The sequence below is a fragment of the Neomonachus schauinslandi genome, chromosome 3, assembly GCF_002201575.2.
Source record: "Neomonachus schauinslandi chromosome 3, ASM220157v2, whole genome shotgun sequence".
Classification (NCBI taxonomy): Eukaryota; Metazoa; Chordata; class Mammalia; order Carnivora; family Phocidae; genus Neomonachus; species Neomonachus schauinslandi.
Genome location: NC_058405.1, coordinates 124,625,674 through 124,653,081, shown reverse-complemented (window position 1 = coordinate 124,653,081; position 27,408 = coordinate 124,625,674). Strand labels below are relative to the sequence as shown.

At 37.1% G+C, this 27,408-nt stretch overlaps 1 protein-coding gene across 1 annotated transcript in view; it reads left to right on the top strand.

Moving 5' to 3' along the window:
* IFIH1 (interferon induced with helicase C domain 1) overlaps nt 1-25,117 on the top strand; it is a 53,295-nt gene extending 28,178 nt beyond the window's left edge. The window contains exons 5-16 of the mRNA XM_044913316.1: nt 2,694-2,914; nt 9,216-9,426; nt 10,462-10,679; nt 11,868-11,984; nt 14,115-14,238; nt 14,775-15,053; nt 15,412-15,671; nt 18,258-18,407; nt 20,283-20,444; nt 23,596-23,786; nt 24,310-24,403; nt 24,502-25,117. Coding sequence (XP_044769251.1) covers nt 2,694-2,914; nt 9,216-9,426; nt 10,462-10,679; nt 11,868-11,984; nt 14,115-14,238; nt 14,775-15,053; nt 15,412-15,671; nt 18,258-18,407; nt 20,283-20,444; nt 23,596-23,786; nt 24,310-24,403; nt 24,502-24,681 — 2,207 coding nt within the window. The 3' untranslated portion in view covers nt 24,682-25,117. The remainder of the gene's footprint in view (nt 1-2,693; nt 2,915-9,215; nt 9,427-10,461; nt 10,680-11,867; nt 11,985-14,114; nt 14,239-14,774; nt 15,054-15,411; nt 15,672-18,257; nt 18,408-20,282; nt 20,445-23,595; nt 23,787-24,309; nt 24,404-24,501) is intronic.
* The last annotated feature ends 2,291 nt before the right edge of the window (nt 25,118-27,408 follow it).

Genomic DNA, 27,408 nt, shown 5'->3' with positions numbered 1-27,408 from the left:
GATGCTGTTCTCACAATGAATCCAACTCTCATTTTTTTTTTCTATGTTCACTCTGTGCTTCCCTTTTAAACTTGGGGCTACCTATCAAGTTTCCCGGACTTGACTCAAAAGTACAGATGCGAATTGAGCTATCTATCTAATAGCCAGACATTTTCAGTGGCAGCATTATAGTACTTTAGACTCTGAAGTCCTTGGACACAAGGACTATATTCCTGGGACTGCATGGCATGTAATAGGTACCCCGTAAATATTTGATGCAGAATGAACTAGTGGTACATGATGAGTTAAGTAGCAGAGAAACAGCATGAGTTTGGCTCCAGAATCAAATTTTGAACATGAATGCCCTTTTAACATCTTAACTCATCTTACATGTATTAGTATAATAAATATCTAAGATGCGTAAGTGGTATCGATGTTTTACTCATTTGACTTCGTCTTTGATTACTTGGGGAAGAGACAGAAAATTGCTCTAAGTTTCCCTTTTTATTTTGTGTTACCCAAGGATATAGTAGTAAGCATGAAAAACAAAAAAGGAAACTGATTATTTAAAGGGGTACCTGCAACTATTGCGAGGGAAGCAGAATTTTATTATTTTTTTTTAATCCATGCAAAAATATACCGAGAGTGAAATTAAAGGGAATTTGCTAATCTTTTTTAAGGAATTTCCTAAACTAAATATCAATTTAGCAAAAGTAAATTCCTGGATCTTGGTATTAAACACAATTTAAAGTACATCTTCCTTTGCAAATATTCTTGCTCTTTGGGAAAAGTTAGGTAATCAATGCTGGGAATATAGGTGGAATATTAGGATTTTGATAATCTATAAAAGCCACTTAGAGAAGTAAAGATATTCTTAAATAAATTTGAACCTTACATAAATATAGTAGACGATGAATGATTATGATTGCTGTAGAGTTCAAAGCAAGCATGGAGAGCAAACTTGTAAATGTATTTCTTTAAATGCTGGTGATCTGAAATGGGTTTTTCCTGAAAATCATATTAAATGAATCAGCAGATGATCCAAAGATAACTTAAATGTATTGCTTCTTTGTTTACTCATCCATACAGAAGGCAAATTTCCTGCCAGGTTAGTAGATGACTCTTACTAAGTGATGTTTGGTGTGAATTTTCCTACCTGTGCAGATAGCGGTCACAACAAGCTAAAACCCATTTAAATAGAATCATCCAGTTGCTGAAATGGACCCATCAGCAGCTTTTGTGAAGTTAATGGGATTTTGTTAGTTTAGTTTTATTGCAATCATTGATAAGAGAAGGGACACTTCATGTGTAATGAAGTACTAAGTGCTATCATTTCATTTTTTCTTATGATTACATAAAGCAAAAGATGGGCTTTTAAATTGATATAATATTTATTTTACTGCATTCCACATGATAGATTATACATTTTTAGATCTTTTTCCCCTGGCCAATACAGATAAATATGATCACTTTTAAACAAAGTATGTTTAAACCAAGGTATGTTATAACAATTTTATTCTAATGTTCAAAAAATTAATACATGTTAGTACTTTATGAGAATTTTAACTTTAGAAATCTATGTTAATTGGAAATATTTTTAATATATCACACTTTGAGTTTCAGGAAAATATGAATACGTGGAGAATACATATAAGGAAGTGATAAAGATCGCAATTTAAAACTAAATGCCAAAATTAGTCACAAGTCAGTTTAAATCAACAGAATCGTTTTTCATCTTTTAATGAAAACATATCAGTTAAAGGCTTACATGGGAGAAGTTTTTCCCCTTCTCCCTAAATATGGCTTCTGTTTAATCTACCTATCTCACATGGCAAAAATAGGATTTTGTTTTGTTTTGTTTTGCCATTTTAGATATTTGAGATAGGTAGATAGATAGATAGATAGATAGATAGATAGATAGATAGCCAGGCTTTTGGGTATTTGGTTGTCAGATAAAGTTTTTCAAATGAGGGAAAGTACCATTAGCTATAATATCTTCTTCGCAATAAAAAGTAAAGGGGAGTGGTGATACAGAACGATGACTCATTCTTTCCCAGTTCCTCTTGATTCGTAGGTGGCAAGACTATAGAGAAACAAGTAGGGCAGAAGGGCTCAACAAAGAACTGGAAAGCCTGATGCACTAAGAATCATTCCTGCCAGGGGCGCCTGGGTGGCTCAGTTGGTTAAGCGACTGCCTTCAGCTCGGGTCATGATCCTGGAGTCCTGGGATCGAGTCCCGCATCGGGCTCCCTGCTCGGCGGGGGTCTGCTTCTCCCTCTGATTCTCCCCCTCTCATGCTCTCTCTCTCTATCTCATTCTCTCTCTCAAATAAATAAATAAAATCTTTAAAAAAAAAAAAAAAAGAATCATTCCTGCCAATCCTATACAGCAGCCTTTCTTGCAATTTCCCCTGGCTTTGCCCACTCTGTGAAAAGACTCTCCCATGTTGCCTCCCCTCCTGTTCTTCATCCTGTTAATTCACTCCCTCTGCACCTCTGCCCCCAGGCTACTTCCAGAATGGGGTGCCTGGGTCGACCCTGGAGATGCCAACAGAGAGCTGACACCCATATGGTACAGAAAATAGAAAAATGGATTGGTTTGGACACATGAAAAGGAATTTAAATCACAAGAAGCCTATGCTGGGTTTTAGACTTGTTAGCCTTAGTTATTTTATTGCCCGTTCCCTTATTTTTCTACCTTTTAATTTCCTTCAGATGAAGAGAATGTGGCAGAAAGAGCATCTTCTGAGCCAGAACTGCATCTCAGGCCTTACCAAATGGAAGTCGCCCAACCAGCCTTGGAGGGGAAAAATATCATTATATGCCTCCCTACAGGGAGTGGGAAAACCAGAGTGGCTGTTTACATTGCCAAGGATCACTTGGACAAGAAGAAAAAAGCATCTGAACCTGGAAAAGTTATAGTCCTTGTCAATAAGGTATCCAAATAGCACATAATACCACAGTGTTTATTTTCACTTTATTTTTCTGACGCATTTGTAAAATGACATATATAACAATGGATCACGCAGACTTAATGTAATTAAGAGGAATGTCAAAATAAGTAATTTATTTTATTTTAAATCTTTGCTCTTACAGATGTATGTAATATCCAAGTTATTAGCTTTTAAAATGAATTTTTTCATAACACCAGAGCATAAATCAAATAGCTGTTATTTATGTGTAAAGAATAATACATTTACCCAGATATTCTTTAAGGTTAACTGGCACTAATTTAAGTTATCATGTCTGTGGACATGAATGACTTCAAAATATTACTGGAATCTAGGATCAAATATTGTTTTTTGGAGTCTCTTTAACTGTTGACCCTTAGTCAAAGGTGGCAAGTCCTCTTACCAGAATATATATCATTTGTTTGAAGACAAAGAAAAAATTAAGTGACTATTTGGCTGATCTAAATCAAGTTAAAAAGGAAAATAGAGGGATGCCTGGTTGGCTCAGTAGGTTAAGTGTCTGCCTTCGGCTCAGGTCGTGATCCCAGGGTCCTGGGATCAAGCCCCACATCGGGCTCCCTGCTCAGCGGGGAACCTGCTTCTCCCTCTGCCTGCCGCTCCCCCTGCTTGTGCTCTCTCTCTGACAAATAAATAAATAAAATACTTTTTTAAAAAAGGAAAATAGTTAACTAACTTTCAAGAATTATATATAGATGTTACTTGAAATGCAACTGAGGTTTTCCTCTAATAATTTATATTTTGGAGTACTTAAAGAACAATCTTCATAAACAGGTTTAAGTCTTCTTCACTGCAAAACAAAATCTAGTTATTTGAGCTTTACTCAGATAAATGAGTTTATTAATTTATAAATGTGTATATTGGGCAGATTAATCTTTACTTTTGTGGAGTAAAATTGAGTATACATTTCCATGGTCAGACATAGTCTTTTTTCTATTACTTACAATAACTAGAGTTTCATCATTTCCTTTACCAAATATATAGTAATAGACTATACAGCTTTTCTATATTCTTGGATTTCTATTATGCCAAAGGTTTTAGTTGCAACCTGCCTTTTGGTATCAAAGAAACATACTCAGAATCTATGATCTGAGTAATTTCTATCATGTAGTTCCAAATGCATTTTGTATGTATCTGCTAAGTCGAAAAACCTCTTCTTTATACTTGAATGCCTACTATTAAAACAGTTTTATTTCTCTTGTGACAATAGTGATACATTAGAATTTATTTGTGAATAGCCTTTCACGTATTCTCTTTATAAAGGACATTATCTTTTGGAATAAAGGGAGTCTAGCTTTGAATGCACCTTCTACCCAGCAGTAGTTTGACGTTGGACAAAATCCTAACTTCTTGCTTTAGTTCCCTCATCTGTAAAATGAACAAAATAATACTACCCTATATAGTTGCTCTGAAATTTAAGTTAAATAACCTATCTCAAGCCTGGGAATGACTCAGTAAGTTTTAGTTCTTTCTCCCACTCCCTCTTCCTCACCTCCATAACTAATTAAGTGGAACCCCTTAACCAGTGAACAGGGTCTTAAGTGCCAGGTTTACAGAAAAGAACAAAGTTAACCAGATTTGAAGATACTTCAGCTGGAGTTCTTGAGACCATTTGAGTATTCTGCAGTTTCCTCAAACTGAGCCTTCACCATCTCCCTCCTTAAAGGCTCTCTTTCCCTCCTTAACTGTCTCTTTGTTAGTTACACCCCCTCCTCCAAAGCATGAAGCCTCAACACCTAGGAGATATTTTTAATTCATCTATTTCCTTCCCTTCTTTTATCAGGCCCCAGGGTCATAAACTCTTAGAGCTAAAAGAGGACTTCAAGATCCAGCTCTCATCCAGCTCTCATTTCATCTCTCACCTCTGCTGAGTAGAATAGGCTGGGATATCCAGGAAGTTCTGCTTTTAATAAGATAGCTTGATCCATTCTTTGAATGACTGGCACTGATGGAAAGCCCTACCGAAATCTGTTTCTCAGAAATCCACATTTGGTTAGAGTTTTTTCCAGTGTGATTATACAGAGTAAGAATTAATTCTCCTGCCTCATGACTGCCCTTCACATAGAGAAGGCAGCAATGTGGCTCCTAAGTCATTTTTCTTTTTGTTCCCTGGGATAAATATTCCCAGTTCCTTCAACTATTTTTCATATAACATGGTTTCCAGATTTTTCATCATCCTGAGTGCCCATAGTTTTTGAGACATTTATTTAGGACCTTTTTCAAATACAGCATCCAGAGTTGGGTAAAATACTATAGATACAGTCTTATTGGTGCAGACTGGAAGAGAGATGAGATGTGACTCTAAGCCCATGACCAGGTTTGCCTTTTTCACTGGTGCCGGCACCCAAGGACTCACCTGGAGTTTGCCATAAACTAAAAGCCTCAGTTTCTTCTTTGTCTGAAAATCTGCTAAACTAAAATTCTTTTAAGTTATCTTTGTGCAGTTAATTTCCAAATGCAAACGTTCATTTCTTCATCTTATGCATGTTGATTGATCATTGCAGGTCTCAGGTTTTTGTATGCATCTAATGCAACTTGTTCTTATAATGACTCCTTCTTCCAGTGCTGTATGCTCATCACAAATCTTTCATCTCATTGGATCTAGGTAATTCTTACAAATCCACATTTGCAGCCATGTTTAAATGTTAAATTATCCTCACTAATTATTCGTATTCACTGCACTGTTGTGTAGACACTTAAGGACATAAGTCTAATTCATCATCTGCTTCTCTATTGTTTTTCCCTAGGAATTACTAGAAATCTCTCCACTAGTTCTTCCATATATGTCATAATTGTTTACTTTATCATCCCATTTCTTTCAATTTTAAAGTAATTTGAGCTTCAGTTCTCTTCATTTGAGTCTGGCCCTGTATGTCACATAACCTTAGTTCTATATTTAGCCTAATAGATGGTATTGTAACCCTTGATATTGAAAAGAGAAATCCTGTCCCCTCTAACATCGTTTACTTTCATCTCCCTGCCTCCATGCTTTCCAAAGTTATCGCCTTCAAATGCAGGGAGAAATGAAAACACCACCTGTGTTCCCAGACTTTCTATTTCCTATCTAGGGCTTCAACATCACGAGAGATAAATCCCAGGTTCCTTCAGATGCTATAATGCAGCCCCATATGATTCAGCAGAAGTGGGTAGCAGTTGGGTTTGATTAGTCTTGGCAGGCACTCTGTCACATCTCAGGAAAAGGCTCCAAGAGGACCACACACCTCCCAATTAGCCATGTCAGACTTGCATCTGGCTTTCTCTGTGTCCTTCAGTAGGAAGTCAACGCCACCCAGAGTGAGTATCAGGATTTCCAACACCTGCTACCTCCTGTGAAAACTTATTTTTGTTCTGTAGACCAGAAGATACTGCTTCTTTGGAAGGTCTTGACTCATCCTTTATGGGCAGAACCCCAGATTGCTATGTCACTCCATGGTATAGAGATTCTTAAATCATTCAGCAGCATGAGGGGATTTAAAGACAAATCAAAGGCAGATCCTATTCTCAGGAATCTACACTCTAAGAAATGAGAGATGTTTATTAATAATATGATAATATTGTATTGCACTTTATTATACAATATTAATTATTTTTATTGTATCTCATTAAATCCACACAGGCACTTTATGAGGTAACCGTAATTATCCTCATTTTACCCATCAGAAAACTGGGGCTCTGAGGCTTTAATTGGTCTGTCGGGGCTCATCCTGCCAATAAGCAGCAGAGCTGAAACTTGAACCCTTATCTTCTGAAGCTAACTGGCCTTCTTTTTTCACTATACTGCTGGAATAAAAGGATCAGCAAAATATCAGGGAAGTTTTCTGAGGACCAGAAAAATGACAGCCTCTATTTCATTTAATTTTCACAACAGTGCTACCATAGGTTAACATTATCTTCATTTTATTGATGTAGAAATTGAAATGATTGAAATGATTCGGTAACTTGTCCAAGGTCACATAATAAGTAAGTGGCTGGAGTCGTTTTCAGGGCTGACTTTCTCTCCCCTGGATCTTGCTATCTCTTCCCACTAAGCTTAATTTTCATTCTCTACTTCAGAGTCTTTCTTACTTCTTCCTCAGATTATTTCCTCTGTCTCGTGTAAGTAGAATGAAAAGAATAGTTCTAGAAAAATATGTCAGAAATGACTTTGTGTAAGAGAGAGAAGAGCTGCGGTTCTCACATTCTAAAGACTTACTGTCACATGAGAGGTTTCATGTTAAATGCAGGTTATGCACACAGAATTGTGTCCCCAAAGATGGTCCCTAGGTTCAGTGACCCTTTGGTGGGGCCCAGGAGTCTGCATTTTCCAAATCTCTCAAGTGATTGTGTGGCAGATGGACCAGAAACTTGACTTTGACAAAAAACAAACAAAACCAGAACAAAACAAAAAACAAAAACACTAATGGAAAGTTTCTCTTCTTATTTTTCTCACCTTGTATTATTTTCTCCCACTTAACCAAACTTGCTTATTGATTTTGGGTCTGCACTGTTTCGTTGAAATTCATAGATTCCACTTTACCCCTTTCTTTTCCACATTCACTCTTAAATAACTTCATTATTTATACTGAACAATGATACAAAGCATTGTTCTTTGTACACTATTTTCAGCCAGGGGTGTCAGCCAGCCCTCATTGTACACATAAGTGGGGCTCACCTCAAGTAAAAAGATGAATAACACATGTTCTACAGACCAGTGGAAAGATAACCATTGATCACATTATCTGGTAATTATATTATGAGGAGTATAATGCTTACTCTTTGATGCTGGCCCTTGAAACTCCTCCTGCCAACTGTGTTTGCCACACTATACAGCCCTAGGCTCCCGTGGGAAAAATTCTCTGAGGATATAACATTCAAGATGGCCTGGTCATTCCTTTCCCTAATCTAGGAGGTATTCAAAATGACTGGTAATGTGTAGCATTGATGGGTCAACTGAACCACCTTCAGCAGGCACTGTGACATACAGAGAGCCAGCTGAAAGGACTTTTTTTTGCTACCATGCAACAAAACCTTTATTAAAATTTTCAACAGGTTCAGCTATAACTGAAAGTGGTAATTTAATTTTTTTTTATGCTGAGCGAAATAAGGTAATTTAATTTTTAAACTTAAATTGGGACAAATGGCCATAATGCAGGGTAATGCCATCACTGGGGAGTGTAAATGCAACACTGAAGAATTAATAGCCACCCTTCAGACAGAGAACCAAGTACAGGGTTGACACTTTCCGGATGTTGTAGTCAGAAAGAATGTGGCCATCTTCCAGCTGCTTGCCTGCAAAGATGAGCCTCTGCTGGCCACGGGGGATGCCTTCTTTATCCTGGGTCTTGGCCTTCACGTTCTTCATGGTATCACTGGGTTCCACCTCCAGGGTGATGGTCTTACAGGTCAGGATCTTCATGAAGACCTGCATTTTGACTTGCTAGTGAATGCAAAGATACTGTGACTTGCCAATTACATCGAGTAACCTCAATGCCAACTACTCCCTTCGGTAATGCCAGTCACCTCTGAAAGATTTCCACTTACTTTGCCAATCTGTTTGCTCTTTTGTTCTTTCTCAGGCACCAAAGCTATTTTAGTGGTCTACCCCTTCATCTCACATCTGCTCTCCTAGGCAGTGTCTTACCTCCTCACTTTTGGTTCTCTGCTCCTTTCAGTTTTTTAGGCATGTTGCCTCTGGCCCCATCCCAAAACAAACAGCAGGAATAAATCAACAACTCACGAGGGTCCTATAACTATTATACTAAATTTAAAATATTCTGCATGTTATTCACAGCCCTTTATAGCCTGGCCCTGATCTGTGAATTCAGAATTTATTTCTTATCCAGCCTTGGTTTTAATTTATCTTGTCATTGACTCATGATTTACAAATTAAAATTCTTTCTCAACCCTTCTTTTGAGTACTCAGTTACTTCTGCCTTTTTGCTGTCACTTTGTATATATTTCTATGGGAGAATTATTACACTGTGTTTTACTAATTTCTGGTTTTTTGTTGCTTAGTCTTAGTCTATGTGCTCAGCTAGACTGAGTTCCTCAAAGTTGTCACCCATATCTTAAACATGTTTATGTCTCAGATACAATGTCTACACCTAACAGGCATTCAGTAAATGCTTATTGACAAATTAATGAATGTAATGATGGATAGGTTGTTATGCTTAATTAACTGATAATGTAAACACCTCTGATAATGCTTGCCACGTAGTAGGCCTTTGATCAATACTCCTTTTTCTTTGACCATGCTCTCTCTCTGTTTTTAATTTTGTCATTTTTAAAGGTGCCACTAGTTGAACAGCTCTTCCGCAAAGAGTTTGAACCATTTTTGAAGAAATGGTATCATACAATTGGATTAAGTGGAGATACCCAATTAAAAATATCATTTCCAGAAGTTGTCAAAACCTATGATGTTATCATCAGTACAGCTCAAATCCTTGAAAACTCCCTTTTAAATTCAGAAAAAGGAGAAGATGATGGTGTCCAGCTTTCAGGTTGGTCGAAGTGTTTATTTTTGGAAAAAGAAGAATTAGTGATATTGATGATAGCACAGAGGCTGTATTAGTTATATATTTTTAAAATGCTGATTTAAAAAGATTATCTCTGATTTAGGGGCGCTTGGGTGGCTCAGTCAGTTAAGTGTCTGACTCTTGATCTCAGCTCAGGTCTTGGTCTCAGGGTCGTGAGTTCAAGCCCTGTGTTGGACTCCACGCTGTGTGTGGAGCCTACTTAAAGAAAATAAAAATAAAAATAAAAAGATTATCTCTGATTTAGATTGTCTTCCATTGCTTAAGTTTTCATTAAAACTCTTCTACTTTCTTGGGGAAACACAAAAATTATGATACATTTTCAATTAGATCACTTTATTTACATAAGAACATGGTATTAAATCAAGCACTCACTGGACTTTCCATTTACTTTTTATTTCTAGGTACCAACAGGATATTTTCATATGCTAATGGCTACTGTTAGATATGCCATCTTTTCCATAGAATGAAATATAATCCTTTCTATTTTGTAGGGGAAGGGAAGAGAAAGTGAGAGAAAGGGAAGGAAGTATAAATAATCATTATAATAATTGTAATAATTAAATGCAGTGTTAAAACAAGGCAAAATGATCTCTGTTTAAATGGTATGGTTCTTATTTGACATAAAAATAAACCCTCATCAACTTAAAATTAAATTGTTTTATTAAAGAACAAAAATGTAATCCTGATTAATTGTGGGGAATAAGGCAGGGATTGAATTCCATCCCGTAACACTTTTTACCTTTATAAACTTTCTGAAATTAATCTCTTAAGTAAGGATAATAACTAACAATAATAGTTTCATAATTAATATACCTGGACCTCTGGATGTACAGATGACTAACATAGTCCTATTGCCCTCTTAAAAAGTGAGAGGTCTGTGCCAGGATTCTGCTCAAGAAAAGATATCCCCGTCACAGCGCAGTTTACTACCTTTAAGGTACTTTTTTTCACTCTACCTTGCTGGTATGGACAAATGAACCACTTGGATTTTCTTTTAAGACTTTTCCCTCATCGTCATTGATGAATGCCATCACACCAACAAAGAAGCAGTCTATAATAACATCATGAGGCGTTACTTGAAACAGAAGTTGAAAAACAATAAACTCAAGAAAGAATGCAAACCAGTGATTCCTCTACCTCAGATACTAGGACTAACAGCTTCACCAGGTGTTGGAGGAGCCAAAAGGCAAGCTGAAGCCAAGGAACACATTTTAAAAGTAAGCCATTAACTTTGTGTAAAACAACAATAGCAACAACAACAAAAAACCCTAAAAGCAAATGCCAGAGCTTCTTGGGCTTCTTGAGTAAGATTAGGTCCAAGTGCCATGGAGTCCATAAAAGAAGGTATTCTATGATCATCAGTTAAGTGAAATCAATATGTTTTAGTTAAACATATTCAATCTTCTACAAAACAGTAACATGCCCTAATAAATTACTATGGTACAGAAAAATATCACAAAAATTATGGAGTATGGATAGAATCAATGAAAAATTGGGACAAATGAAATACCTTATTTTAAATATCTACTCCTGTTGTTAAACCTGATGATCCATTTGATATAGAAATATGCACAAACTATGAAAATTTCTAATTTTCATAATACTCCATGAGTTTCAAAATTGCGTATTTTTTTCTGTGCCTTTTTTGTTCTGTGTGATTCTCAGATTCTGGGTAATTCAAATTAAATGAGAAAATGGAGATACGAGAATCTTTAGTTGCGGTTGTACTACTTGTCAGCTGACCCCAAGTGGTAACACCACATAAAGTACTATTGTTGATTTCAATTGTTCAGTGAATTCAGAGTAACGCAAGAAGTATGTTGCCACTAAGGCAATTGCATTTATATTTTAAGTCCCTTACTTTTAAGTTGAATTCAGTAAAAATCATGTAGAACAGACAGAGGCACAATTATTTGTTCCAAGATATAATTTGTTATGGGATTAAGAACTAATACCAGTCTAGATCCAGGCACATCCAGGCTTTGGCTGCTCCTAGCTTTACATTGTCCTCGTTATGTGTAGAAGAGGGTGGTAATCTAATCCAGGGATGTCAAGATGACCTTTAAAATCTCTTATGTGATAGGGTTATCTCATTACCATTCTCTGCCAATCTCTGTAATTTGCTGCATTGTTTCCATGTCAGTTTTTCCAGCCGGCAAATGGAATTTAAGGAATGAAAATAAATACACTTCTTTTTCTGGAATTATCCACCAACAAGATTTAGAAGCTTCTTTTTAGTCCATAGAGATAAACGTATTGGTTAATCAGATCCACAGTAGAGCAATACTAAAATGCTATATTTAGTTAGTCATGGTCCTTATTTGTTATATGAAAAATAATTCTACATTGAATCAGTTGAAAAGGAAAAGTAAATATTTGAATATTGAAAAAAATCTCTTTTCCAGATATGTGCCAATCTCGATGCATGTACCATTAAAACTGTGAAAGAAAATATTGATCAACTCAAAGACCAAATAAAAGAGCCATGCAAAAAGTTTGCAATTGCAGATGACACCAGAGAAGTATGTGCTTAAAATTTTATATTTATTAGATTTTTTTGTTCTTTTGTTTTTTTTCATTATGTTCATTTATCCAACATACAGTACATCATTAATTTTTGATGTAGTGTTCAACAATTCATTATAATACCATACTCAACTGAAAGATGCAAAGATTATGTTATACCAACCATCTGAAGAATATTATCTTAAATTTTTAGCAAAATAAGTTACAGGTTTATTCTTTTTTTTAATTGTTAGACAACAAAGCACTGCTGTGAATTCTCTCTTCCAGCCTTCTTTTAGTTTTCCAGTTTATATGAAGAGTAGCTTGACTACATGTGAGCATGGAGGTGAGGGTAGAGAGGTTGTATAGCTAAACTAGAGTGATTACTGTAATTCATTTTATTCTTTTTACTTTCTTGGTGAATTTCAGCACTGGTTTTCTGACATTTTGCAGAGCCATTTTGTTGCTACCAGATTACAGTTGGTAATGATAATGGAAATCTTACTTAATTTGCATATTTACTTCCTTAAGAGAACACTGACATGGTAAAGAAGTAAAATATTTACTTTAATGATGCTTTTGCAATGAGTATTTTCACTGATTATAAAAACCAACTATGTTAGTTTGGACATTATGACCAGTATATTATGTCAATACTTTCTTTTGTAAAATATAAAAAGCATGATAAATTTTAGCTCTATGTACTTGATAATAATTATAATCATTGAAAATCTACCTCATAGGATATTAGGATTAAATAACATGAAATATGTATAATAGGCAATATTGTATTTGAAATGTAGTAGGTACTAACCCAATGTTACTGACTAATCTCCATAGATCAATTTTTTGGAAATTCTGAAGATGACTACTATCTATTCCAGCTGAACCAGAACATTTGAATATACTTTATTTTCATTCACTTCTTGTTCCTTATTCAGTTATACTTAATAACTTTAAATGCATATTTCTACTCATAATCATTTTTAAAAACCCCACAAAATCCTCAGGATATATTTTTAAAAGAAGTTACCATCTTACTTTTTAACTTACTTAATTTTGGTACACTTTTTATTGAAGTATAACAGACATGCAGAAAAGTGCAACTTCATAGGTGTACAGATTGCTGAATTGTTATAAAATGAACACACCTGTATAATCAAAATCCAGATTAAGAGACAGAATATTTTCAGCACCCCAAAAACCCCTATTCTTCCTTCCAGTCACTCATCCCCCAAGGATAACTACTATCCTGACTTCTAATCCAAAAGTGGGTTTTAACTGACTTTGGACTTTATATAAATGAAATCATATAGTATGCACTCTTATGTGTCTGGGTTTTTGTTTTTTTTTTTTTTTAAACTCTATCTCTTAACTTTTTTTTTTAAGTTCCAGTTAGTTAACATACAGTGTGTGTGTGTGTGTGTGTTTTAACATACAGTGTTATATTAGTTACAGGTGTACAATATAGTGATTCAACACTTCCATACATCACCTGGTGCTCATTACAAGTCTAACTTTTAACTTTTTATTTTGGTAGAAATAATACTGAAACCAGTTCTTCAAAAGGGAATGTTTCTTAAATTACATTACAGGCTTTCTAAATAATGGGGGCATTGCTTTAATACATATATTTTATTTATTATTATTTTTAAAGATTTTATTTATTCATTTGACAGAGAGAGAGACAAGGAGAGCAGGAACACAAGCAGGGGGAGTGGGAGAGGGAGAAGCAGGCTCCCCGCCGAGCATGGAGCCCGATGCGGGGCTCGATCCCAGGACCCTGAGATCATGACCTGAGCCGAAGGCAGAAGCTTAACGACTGAGCCACCTGGGTGCCCCAATACATATATTTTTAAATTACAATTAGCATTCAAGGTGCATATTATCCATTAATTTTATTTTTGTAAAACTTTTAAAATGGAAATTCCAGCAGCGGTACATGGTGTTGGTGTGTGTGTGGCTTAAGGGTGGATTACTGATAAAAAATAAATGTACAAAGAGGTGGTCAGAGATTAACTTGTTACTTTGTCCAGACAAAGATTCTGAATCAAATTTATTATAACATGGAACTTATTTTTAACAAAGATAATGTTATTTCTTTAACAATACAAGCATGTAAGAATAAGTGTATAATTTATTTTTAGGATCCATTTAAAGATAAGCTTTTAGAAGTAATGAACAAGATTCAAAGTTTTTGCCAAATGAGTCCAATGTCAGATTTTGGAACTCAACCCTATGAACAATGGACCACTCAAATGGAAAAGAAAGGTAATTTGGGTTTTGACCCAACATTTAGTTTATTCCATGTTTATGCCAAGATTTCAGATGATATGTCATATATTCTCAACCAAACTGAAAGCAAATAGAATATCAAATGGAATTTCTGTGTTCGAAGTAGTATAAGGATGAACATGTTCTAATCCCTTACCTAAGGAAAGAAGCACCAATCCATCCATTTTTCTCTTTATTTCCAGAGTCTTTCACTTATTGTATGTTTAACATATTAAGATAAATATTATGTTTCTGTCTCCAAGTGCAAACTCAACTGAAATGTTTTTCATGCCATTCCTCTGAGTCGGCATGAATCAGGTCTGTGTTCTTGCTGATCCAGAGCTCAGGTAGCCAGTCTAGGGTTTGGAAAACTTTTAGAGCTCAAGGCACATTTTGATCCTTACCTTGCCCATCTCAAAAACAACGTGAAGCCGATTTTGGAGTCAGTATCATAGACATATTCAAGTCCACAGCACAATTTTAAGGGGTGTGTTCTACCATGATTTCACTGTACGTAACATATTCTTTCATAGCTGCACGAGAAGGAAATCGCAAAGAACGTGTTTGTGCAGAGCATTTGAGGAAGTATAATGAGGCCCTACAAATTAATGATACAATTCGAACAATTGATGCATATAATCACCTTGAAGCTTTCTATAATGATGAGAAAGAGAAGAAGTATGCAGTCCAAGAAGATGATAGTGATGAGAGTGGTGAGGATGGTGATGGTGATGGTGATGAAGATGAAGATGATGAAAAGAAACCTTTGAGCCTGGATAGGACAGATAGATTTCTCATGGATTTATTTTTTGGTAAGAATCAATGTTATGTTGATTGCGTACTTCATGCATTTGCCTCTTGGCGTGAGCTTGCTGCTTCCAAAAGTCCCTCTTAAAATCATCTTTCATTTTGAAAGAAGAAATCCCATTCATATTGGGGCTTTTTCCAATTGATGGGCTCAGATTAGCCATAAATTGTATAATCACAGTCATTTGGTCATCTGGTTTTATTGTCAACAAGAGTGCAATACATTTATTTATTAAGCTAGCCTGATCATTAGATAGCACAAGATCAACTGTAGTTCAACTACATCTTGGTATCTCATTACATAAAATCTCCCAGTGTAATTTATTCACATGTTTTATAATTCAAACTAATTCTTTCTTAAAGAAAACAGGAGACTGTTGAAAAAGCTGGCTGAAAACCCAAAACATGAAAATGAAAAGCTGACCAAATTAAGAAACACCATAATGGAACAATATACAAGGACTGAGGAATCGGCCCGAGGAATAATTTTCACAAAAACACGACAGAGTGCATATGCCCTTTCTCAGTGGATTACTGAAAATAAAAAATTTGCAGAAGTAGGAGTCAAAGCCCATCATCTGATTGGAGCTGGACACAGCAGTGAGTTCAAGCCCATGACACAGGTGAAAACATCCTTCTAAATTGCTTTCCTTATCCTGTTATTACTGTTCCCAAATTAGTTGTAGTTTTTTTTTTTCCATCAATTCTCTTGCCACTCCACAAATAATTTTATGGAATGCTTGTTCTTAAAATAAAATGTGAGTTGAGTAGCAATCTAATCTGTGGTGTCTGATAAGCTAAGCATTGTTGGGAGTCACTTTTTTCACATACTTGGAGGAACTTTCAAAATTGAGTTTCCTTTGCAAAAATAATTGACATTTAAACTTAGTAACTAAGTGGAAAAATGGTTGCGACATAATATCAAGTGGAAAAATCAAACCCCCACAAAAATATGTGCATTACAATTAGAAAAAATGTAGAATACGTTTGCATAGGATGGGATCTGTAAGGCAACTTGGAAAAATGAAGACATTTCATGTGTTAGAGATTTGGGACTATGAGTGATTTTCTTTTCCTTTTTAAGATTATTTTTGCTTTGTTTTCATTTCATTATACTACTTATCGTGTGCACAGTAAAACCCATGGAAGAGAAAAAAGGCACTTGTAGACATTACAAGCATGGCTTGTTCGAATAAAATTGTTCTTCTGAAGTCATATTGACCTTGAGTCTTGCTGGACAAGGGGACACTTCAATTCTGTCATGGTCATCAGAATTCAGTGCAATGGAGCAAATTAAATCTGTTTTAACGTTTGCTAAAAAAAATAGTTCTTGAAATTTTACACTATAATGCTCAATATACTAACTGCCTGTACGCAGTTAAAGTTGCCTTTAAAATTTATGCCAGAAAAAGAAAGCATTGCTTTCCTTGGGTAAGGAGCTTACTTCCTCCTTTGTGATGAGAGCTAGTTTACTTAGTTTCCTTTTTGCCCTAGCTTTCAGGAAGCTCACAAGCAAAATTAAAGTTCAGTCTCACTGCCTCTATGTTAATCCTTACAAATAGTACATCTGTATTCTTCCACTCCTGTTTTTAAGTTTCTGTTATATTAACTTTAGTATTTTCACTTTGGTTATATGTGGCCTCAGCTCCTTTTCTGAAAAGAGGTGACGTACAAAAGGAAAGTATGTTGTCAAGCTACTTTTTGCTCCTTAGCCGTTTCAGATTTGGGGGCTATATGCCAAAATACAGAACACACCCCTTCCTTACGCCCCACACCCTCCCCTTATGAACAGAGTTGGACTTATTCACTGGGAGAGGGAGTCAGCATTTATTTGATGTGATTTGAGGGTCTAACCCTGTCTGAAATTCTCATTATTAAAGTTACTTTTTTAAAAAGATTTTATTTATTTATTTGAGAGAGAGAAAAAGCAAGCACGCACGAGTGGGGGGAGGGGCAGAGGGAGAGGGAGAAGCAGGCTCCCCGCTGAGCAGGGAGCTGGGATCCTGGGATCATGACCTGAGCTGAAGGCAGATGCGTAACTGACTGAGCCACCCAGGCGCCCCTTAAGTTACTCTTTTGAATAGCACAGACATCTTCTGCTAAAATCCAAAGACATGTAAGCTTTTATTAGTGGACATGAGTGTGAGAGGGAGAAATTATCAGAGAAGACTGGAGAGAGGCTTTTCTGCACAATTGTCCAGCATTTAGTAGTCAAAAAAAGACACACACTGCCTCTAAGAAGAAAAAGAGGGTGGGAGAACACACCGTTGGTCTGACGTGTTTATTTTTGTCTAATGCTTAATGTTTTTGTTTAATGTTTGGGGGTAAAAGATAGCATAAATGTGCACCAGAGGCCAACTGGACCAACAGCTTGGATGAGTCTGAGAACAAAACTGCCCTGACCCTATCAGGCTAGGTTTATGCTTACCCACTCCTCCTATGCAAGGGCCAGAGTGCTTCTTTAATTTCTTTACTTATATTAAGTTTCAAAATTCAGAGCTTTTTTTCATTTAATTATAGTTTTTAAGATTATGTTTTTAATAATTTATTATTTCATTTTATTGAACTTCTCTTTGAACACATAATATATTTACCTCTTTCCGAATTAATAAGGTTCAGGGCACGGCTCTCCAGTCTTCTTGCTCCCTCCCTGGAGGCAGCCAACGTTTTCTGTTTCTCACATGTCCTTCCAGACATATTCCATAGGTTTCCTGCTTGAATGACTCTTACGGTGACCAGACGTGGCATCGAGTGTGTTATTTTCTCTGTGACTCAGAATTCAATGATCTTTAAAAGTGTCACTGAATCTTATTTTCTGAATATTAAATATTCTAAAGTTAATGTAGTGAAAAGCAAAGCCCATTCTAGTCTCTCATTGCCTTATCCTCCTCTCCACTGAAAGCATCTCCTTTTTCCTCCCTCCCAAGTCACCCATCAATTTGTTTCCTTGGCATAAATAATGGTCTTCCCACTTCCAGACTGGATGATGGAAATATTTTTGTTATTGTGTGGTAATCCCAGATTGGAAATCAAATGTTGTCTCACTATCATGTCTTTGTTCAATGCCAAAAACAGATGGCAGTGGATCCGTGTATGATCTAATCCTTTGATTTGCACTGACCAGTTGCAATTTATTATTTCTTCTGCTAATTAGAAGATTTTAATGTGTTTAGCTTTACAAAATTTAATTTATTAAACTGTTTCTACAGAATGAACAAAAAGAAGTCATTAGTAAATTCCGCACAGGAAAAATAAATCTGCTCATCGCTACCACAGTGGCAGAAGAAGGTCTGGATATTAAAGAATGTAATATCGTTATTCGTTACGGCCTCGTCACTAATGAAATAGCCATGGTCCAGGTACATTTAATACCTCTAATATGTGAATCTTTGATTTTGTGGTATCAGTTTGTTTTCTTTTAGCAAAACAGCACAAATAGTTTTAAAAATATATTCTCCTTCTAAAAGAGAAATCATTTCGCGCCATATACAAATATCAAATTATTATATTGCACACCTGAAACTAATACAATGTTATATGTCAATTATACCTCAGTTAAAAGAAAAAGAAATCTTGAAGAGCTGCATACTACTGCCTTTTATGGTGTCGCTTAATTCATATGACAACAGATAACTGTTGTATTTCTAAACAACCCTTCTTTGTTTGTTATTTCTGTGTCCCAAAACTCTTTAGAAACAGGACAGTGGCCCATCTGTAAGAGTCAAAAGAGGCCTCCTCATCCCTAGGATGTCTGTGAGCTCCTAGCTGGACCAGGAATTTGAAGTGCAGTGTCCCTAAAATGTCTGACAAAGTAATATGCCCACACCTTAGCGAGCACTACTATTTCTGCATTTTCCTCCCTATTTTTGAGATTTTTCTGTGTGTTTGGAATTTTTCATAATAATATGTTGGGGGAGGCAGAATTATACATGCAAAACAAAAACGAAATGTCCTAATTTCCATTTAATTTCACTTTATCTCTTACCCACAGTATCTTTTTTTTTTTTTAAGATTTTATTTATTTGACAGAGAGAGACACAGCGAGAGAGGGAACACAAGCAGGGGGAGTGGGAGAGGGAGAAGCAGGCTTCCCGTTGAGCAGGGAGCCCGATGCGGGGCTCGATCCCAGGACCCTGGGACCATGACCTGAGCTGAAGGCAGACGCTTAACAACTGAGCCACCCAGGCGACCCCCCACCCACACTTTCTTAACAATATAATTGTTACCTTTCATTGAGTATGTATGGGAGTCGTGCTGGTTAATATAAATAATATTCTTCCTATAATATTAACTAAATCTCTTTTTTTTTTAAGATTTTATTTATTTATTTGAGAGAGAGAGAATGAGAGACAGAGAGCATGAGAGGGAGGAGGGTCAGAGGGAGAAGCAGGCTCCCCGCCGAGCAGGGAGCCTGATGCGGGACTCGATCCCGGGACTCCAGGATCATGACCTGAGCCGAAGGCAGTCGCTTAACCAACTGAGCCACCCAGGCGCCCCTAAATCTCTTTTTTAAATGCATTAAATTGCATCCTTGCATGGAAGTCATGGAAGACCAAGATAACCAGATAACCACCAAATTAAGAAGTAATTATATTTCAAGAGTTAGTCTGTTAGCAGTTTATAAATAACACTGAATGCATTTTTATACAGATCATATTATAGTTGGTAGTTAGGTTCCTGGGCCAGGTCACAACATTTTTTCTGTTACTCAAAATGTACCTAAAGATCAATTTCTAAAGGGGACTATAGAAATTTATCACCATGTTGAGCATGTTTTCATGGGGAAATGTTCTCAAAATCCAATGTTGCTACCAGGAGCAGAATGCCTTCTCACCAGCCCTGGTGTCAAGGTCAGAGACGCTCCTTCTTGCCATCCATCTCTCCTACCAGGCTGGAGGAGTGCCTCCCCAGTCCAAGTCAATGACGCTGGTTCCCAGGGTTGAGAGCAGGTTACTGGGAACAAAAAGGGTTGACAGGATGGTCTTGTGTAATTGAGGGTCTTGAGGGTTGGGGTGGTAACCTAAACATCATTGCTCTCAAACATTGTTCATTAAAGTGCATTTTGAATTTCAAATAACCGACCTACAAAAAATGGATAATAACTAACTTTACAGAGAATAGAGAAATTACTTGAAGGCTGGGACACTGAGCAATGAATACCATTCCAGGCCAAAAATGAGAGAGTTCACAGAAAGGCATAACCCTTCCTTTACTTGATTTCTTTATATTCTCAGGCCCGTGGTCGAGCCAGAGCTGATGAGAGCACCTACGTCCTGGTTGCCCACAGTAACTCAGGAGTTATTGAACGTGAGATAGTTAACGATTTCCGAGAGAAAATGATGTATAAAGCTATAGACCATGTTCAAAATATGAACCCAGAGGAGTATGCTCGTAAGGTATTGTTTTTGGCCCTTTGAATTTATTTTTCACTTTAAAGTGGCTGCATGTGGTTGCCTTTGATAGCTAAGTGGCTAAGTCTCAAGACAGAAATTGTGCTGAATTTTAAGTTCCAGTTGGGATGAGCTATGCTTAGTCCAGATTCACATACAAAGAATCAAGATCTGTGATGGGCAGAAATTGTCAGGCTGCTGTTCCAGTGAAACCAACCATAAACTTTGATGATATAAATTTAGTCTGCCCTTGATCAGAAAGACTAGTATGTCTCACCCACTCAAGGCAACCTGGTAATTTTGGTTTGGTTCAATCTGTTTGTACAGGCACAAGTTTTTCATTCCAGAAATCTTTATGAAGTGCCTTCTGTGTGCCAGGCAATGTTCTAGAAAGAGAGAACATGGTAGCAAATAACACAGACAGATCCCTGCTGCATGAGGCTTATAGAGTATACATAATGAGATTTGAGGAGGAGAAACAAGAAACAGAAATGAAGCAAGAAATGCATCCCACAAGGATAAATGCTACAGAATTAGAATAAGACAATATGAAACAAGTCATTAGATGAATACTGTATAGATTGGGTATTTGGGGAAAGTCTCTTAGAAGGAGCGACATTGAGGCTAGATACATAATATGTCATCGGCTTCATCTCAATTTACTAGCGTAGAGTCATTTGAGCTGCAAGAGGAATGCAGTGAAGGAAGAATGCATTTCTACAATATTTCAGGAAATCCCCCATACCACTGAATTAAAGACTGTAACTACTATAATAGCAAACAATCCATTTAGAAGAAAATTCACACCCTTGCATATGGGTGTGAATGTTAGTTTCTTAACATTGGAATTGGCTCTACCCTAAATAGAGTTTCACGAAAGGGATGCTTTTAAATTGGTGTGCATTGCTATAACCAACTCCAAGGTTTCCTGGCCAGGTTTCTACACAAACTTATATTTTAAAACCCCTTTAAATGTAAGGCAAACCAAACATTTGGTAATGTCAAATCAAACATCTGTGGCCAAATAATGTCACTGGAAAGTTAATCCAGTGAATATTTTCAAAGATTGATGTTTCAAGACGAGGTATTTTGGGTAAACTCTAGGCCATTTCCAGAGTTTATGAGTCGAAATTTTCCAGATTATGCCTACAGTAAGATACAGTCTCTTTGGGGGCCCCAGAATCAACTACCTTTTAGGTTTCCTTTGGCTAAGAGACCTGCCTTCCTAAAGCTACTCCAGGCTGACAAACTCAGAGCAGGGACGGCAATGATGCAGGGGCACATTCCACTACTGTTCTGTTTGGCTCCCTTGGCAGACATCTCTACAGCAGACATCGCTACTAGGTCCCAGCACTCCCTTCTTCTGAGTTAATCCTTTTCAACACAATTTTCAGGCAGCCGCTAATAAATGGTGAGCACTGACACAGAAGGTGAGGTCTGTTTTCCATGCCTTATACAGAATTTGTACCTAACTGAAAGCCTTTAAATCAAACTTCTAGAAACAATGTGAAGATTTGAAGCATTTTCCCTAACAATGACTCAACAACTTTTCCCACATCATTACATTTTATTTAGACTTTGACTCACTGCAGCTGTGCCTCCCATATATTTCTTATGCTTTGTTTTATTTTTTTGCCCCTGTAATTGTTTCATATTCTTTACTATTTTGGAACTAATCCTTTAGTTCCTGGTGTCCTGGATACATACCCATACACTAACCTTAGATTTATTTTTATTTTTCCTGTCAAACCTAGAGGTGTTCCTTGATTGCCCGCCATGTATGTGGTCCTATGCCAAATCATCTTTTATCAGCTCACTGAATTATAAATATCTTGCAAGAACAACCTAACTGTTATCATTTACATGACAGTCTTTGTACTTGTCCGATTAGATTATTATATGGCCCATGGGTTGCTCACAAGGTTTAATTTTCTTTTTTGTACTAAATATGGCTATCTTGAATCAAAGCCCAAAACAGAGATGAGAGTCAAAGTTGGACCATTCGGCTTTGTTCATCAGCACGGATAGTTTGCATTTACTAAAACTTCCCCTTAGCCTTCAGGAAAACAATGACTTCCTCCACAATTTAATATAAATTTGCCATCTGAGAGAGGTTCAGTTTAGAGGTAAATTACTTAAGAACCAGGTTTTCCTACTGTTAATTGATATAGTGTGAGAACTGGCCAGTGCCTATCTCAAGTTTTGTGTCTCTACATTGTTTCTGTTATGAAATAAATTATGCCACTAACCACAGGGCCCGGAATACAGGGGTTTAAGGACTTATTCTCTCATAAGAAATGTGGGCAATCTAGACCCATATGATAGCTCCATGATGTCGTGAGGAAGCCAAGACTCTTCTCTGTCTCTCTTTTTTGCCCTCCTAATATTTGGTTTTCATTATCCAGGTCAAAGATAGTTTTTTGAAATTCTGCTGTCACATGCTCATTTCAGGCAGGAAGAAGAAGATGGAAAAGGCAAAAAGTGCATATGGCAGCTATCTGATACTTAAGGAGTCTTTCTGGAAATTCTATTCTTATGTCTCACTGACCACTGGCTTGGAAATGTAGTCATTTAGCTAGTATATTCCCACCCAGGATGCGATTATAGTTCTGTTCCCAGTAAGAATGGAAACTGGGTGGGAAGCCAGTAGTTTCTGCCACAGATGTGTAAAGAGGAGATTGACTAAGATAGCGAAGGGTCTAGAAATTATGTGTGAGTAAAGCGTAAAGAAACTGGGGAGCTTATCTCAGGTAAGAGAAGATGATTGATAATGTAATAGCACTGTTTGTTCTTCCAAGATATTCCATGTAAAAGAAGGTTTAGACTTGTTTTATGAGACAGAATTAAAAGTAATGGTAAGGTAGAGAGTTTAGAGGGTGAGTTTTTTGTGGAATATTGCTAAGGACTTTCTCACAATAGAACTTGTCTAAAATGGGGTAGGTTGTTTTCAGAACACCAGAGGGTTCCACATTTTCTTATCATAAGGAAGGATTATATGCTAAATTCTTTGGGGGAGATCACCTCATTATATTTATTTCTAGACTACGGCCAAGTGTACATTTTCGTAACTATCTAAGATCTCTGAATTCCGGGAGAATTACTTCAGTCAAACTATGGGGAAAAAAAGAAACGTTGTTTGTTTTTTTTCTCAATGCAGATTTTGGAATTACAGATGCAAAGTATAATGGAAAAGAAAATGAAAATCAAGAGAAGTATTGCAAAGCACTGCAAGGAAAACCCATCATTAATAAATTTCCTCTGCAAAAACTGCAGTGTGCTAGCCTGCTCTGGAGAAGATATCCACGTTATTGAGAGGATGCACCACGTCAACATGACACCAGTATTCAAGTAAGTCCAGGAAGACTCAATTTTAAGTTTCTTTATAGGAGGTGAAGTAGCTTGTATTGTGAATGTTCTTTGAAAATAGTACAAATGAGACTCATCATTTTTCAGAACTTCCCCTCCTTTAGCCCCCACATCATATCCCCATTTCAAGTGTCATTTTTTTTTTTTCAAATACTGCACGGGGGCAGGGAGGGAGAAGTGTTAAGACCCAAAGCCATTTTGATCCAAGGCACATTAGTTTGGTGTATACTCATATGTGCTCTCAGAGTTTTGGACAACTTAAGTCTCATTAAAATAATAGGCAGACTTGGAAGAAGCCACCAAAGGCAACATGACCCTTGGGAGGTGTGTGTGGAAAGGGGACATCTGCCTGATGATCCGCAGGGGTGAAAGGAGAGAAGGAATAAGATGTGGGATGGGCACGCCTACAGATGAGCTTCAGATCCAACAGCATATACCCATAGGCTGCGTATTTGTCCATTGCAAATTCTCAGAGATTTTTTTTTTTACTTCTTGATAATTTTAGGGAACTCTACATTGTGAGAGAAAACAAAGCACTACGAAAGAAATTTGTAGACTATCAAACAAATGGCGAGATTATCTGCAAAAAATGTGGCCAAGTGAGTAAATTGCTGTGTGCTTATTTTCACTTTGGCCAAAAGGAATCCTTAATTGAATGTGCATTTAATTTTTCCTCTCACTCCCTTCTGTTTTTCAGGCTTGGGGGACGATGATGGTGCACAAAGGCTTAGATTTTCCTTGTCTCAAAATAAAGAATTTTGTAGTGGTTTTCAAAAATAATACACCAAAGAAACAATACAAAAAGTGGGTAGAATTACCTATCACATTTCCCGATCTTGACTATTCACAATATTGTTTGTGTAGTGATGAAGATTGACATTTGATTTGAGAACCTTTAAAAATATTATCAACTTAACATTTAATAGGATACTGATATAACATTTTTACTATACTCCAGAACTGATGTGAGGATTAATAAAATCATTGCTTTGCTCTCTGTTGAGCTGCACGTAGGAAGATAATATAATATGCTTTCAAGAATCTATCTTGTTGGTGGGCAGGGATAAAGAATACTCACCAATAATAATTAGTGTGGAGCATTACGGTATGTGGAAAGAATGCTGGAGTATAAATGAGGATCCAAGGTATCGCTATCAGTCCTGTCACCAATCTTCAAAATAAAATTAACCAAATCAGTTCATCTTTTTGAACCAGTGTCCTTATTGGTGAAATGGTTGTATTATTATTTGCCTTGGCTTTCATTAGTTTTCTATTGCTACACAACAAATTACCACAAACTCAGTGGCTTAAAACAACAGCCCTTTATTATTACACATGTTCTGTAGGTCAGAGGCCTGGATGGGGGCCTCTGCACGGGGTCTCAGAAGGCTGAAATCAAGTTGTGGAGCAGGTGATGTTTTCATCTGGATGCACTGGGCCAAGAATGACTTCCAAACTCTCTCAGGCTGTTGGCTGTCATCTCCTTGTAGCTGAAGATGAGGATTCCAGTTTTCTTGCTAGCTGTCCACTGGGGATCACTCTGAGCAACGAGGGCTGCGCTCACCATGTGGCCTGCTCACAGCTGCTTTCTTCTTCAAAACCAGCAGCACAATCTCTCTTTTGTGTGCTAAGAAAATCCTGACTGGAATCACAGGAGTGACTATCTCATTATACTTATAGGTTCTGCCCACACTCAAAGTGAGGGGATTTTGAGGGCATATACACCAGCAGGCAGAAATCTTGGAGGCCATCTTAGAATTCTGCCTCTCCCACCACTTGTCCAGCTTTTGTGAGTAAGTGATGATATATGTGTACATATGAAACCACTTTGAAAAATATGAAGCACCCTCAAAGGTGAGGTATTATGAAGCAGCAGCATCAGGTAACTCAAGGCTTATTTTTCAGCTTTCCCTCCATGAACATAAAACTGTGCTCAAGGAAGATTACCTGTCAGTGGAGATGTCTAGGGCTCACCCAGGATTTAGCAGGGAGCAGATGCTGGATTTTACTAGAGAATAAAGAGAGAGTGTCTACCTCCTCTTGTCCCTAACCCCAGGTAGAAGGGTAACCACTCTGTGACTGTGATATTTTCAGTGTTTCCCAACTAAGTACGACCACTTGGAGACGGACACAGGGCCCAGCCTTCAAGACATTCTCCCAGCAGACAAGTAGCCGCTTTTAGCATGAAGACCCACATGACTGACACAGAGCCACAACTGACCATTTTAACCCACACTTATTCGGATGGTCTGCTGCATGGAAAGTGTTACCTCCTATGACTAAGGAGAAACAAAATGTTGGAGGGAGTGAAAAGAAAATTCTTCTGTGGTTTTGATGGATTCATTAACATTCAGTCTAACGTTAGCTCTTGTCGATAAGAACCAAACAAAGATGGATATCAACCAATCAGAACTCTTGGGAATGCAAGAGGACAAAAGAAGATTGTGGTTTTCTTAAAATACTTTTTAAAAACTCCAGCTGACTCCATTTAAAGTATTGCTGTCTTCTAGAACATTTTGGAAACTATGCAGGAAACCAAATGCATAAAATAGCTAAATGTACTACTGTAACATATGTAGACTGTTTTTGAGGTGTCAACAAATATCAGGTTTTTTCATCTGTGTTTTCCAGTAATTTCTTTTTCAATAAAGAAGTGTTACTTCTACCTCAAAGTTTTAAAATACGTGTTTCAAATAGTATAAAACTTAACATGTGATGATACCTGAAAGCTCAAACTATGGTGCAGGTAATAATTGCAGCATTTTGATCGAACGTTACTGAACAGTTTAATACTTTGAATATTCGGGGATGATTTACAGAATATGCTCATGACATATAGACATCAACCTGGAGTTCTAAGGTCTAGTTTTCATCCCCACAAAACCTTAAGTTGGCTGGCGCACTTTGGGCAACCTCATCTCACACAGGTCCTGTGTTTCCTCTCCTAGAAAATGAGCAACTGGATTAAGTGGTGTCAAAGATTCCTTACAACTCTGGCATTGCCCTAGTCTATGCTTCTGGCTCCCTGGCTGCTTTCATTTGGAGAACTTGTCTAATGACTTGTGGCAATATCAGCTGTGAACTAAATACCTGGCAAGCACATTACACATTCGAAGGTAGCTCGTATCTGCTAAAGGGCATCGCAGGGGTCTCACAGGACAGGTATATTGGCTGGAGTCATGCGTTTCAAGGCAGGTTTGAAAAGCCTGGAAGTGGGGCGCCTGGGTGGCTCAGTTGGTTAAGCGACTGCCTTCGGCTCAGGTCATGATCCTGGAGTCCCTGGATCGAGTCCCGCATCAGGCTCCCTGCTCGGCAGGGAGTCTGCTTCTCCCTCTGACCCTCCCGACCCTCCCCTCTCTCATGCTCTCTCTCTGTCTCTCTCTCTCAAATAAATAAATAAATAAATCTTAAAAAAAAAAAAAAAAAGAAAAGAAAAGCCTGGAAGTGTCAGGAAATTTTAGAACAAGAGGCATTTCCAAGCCAGTAGATCATTGGCCAACCTTGTGGATAGAAGACTGTAAAGGTTTTATACCAAAAGTTTGAGATCATTTCAGGCCATATGAAATTAAAATACAATAGTTTACAGTTTATACAAACATCTTGC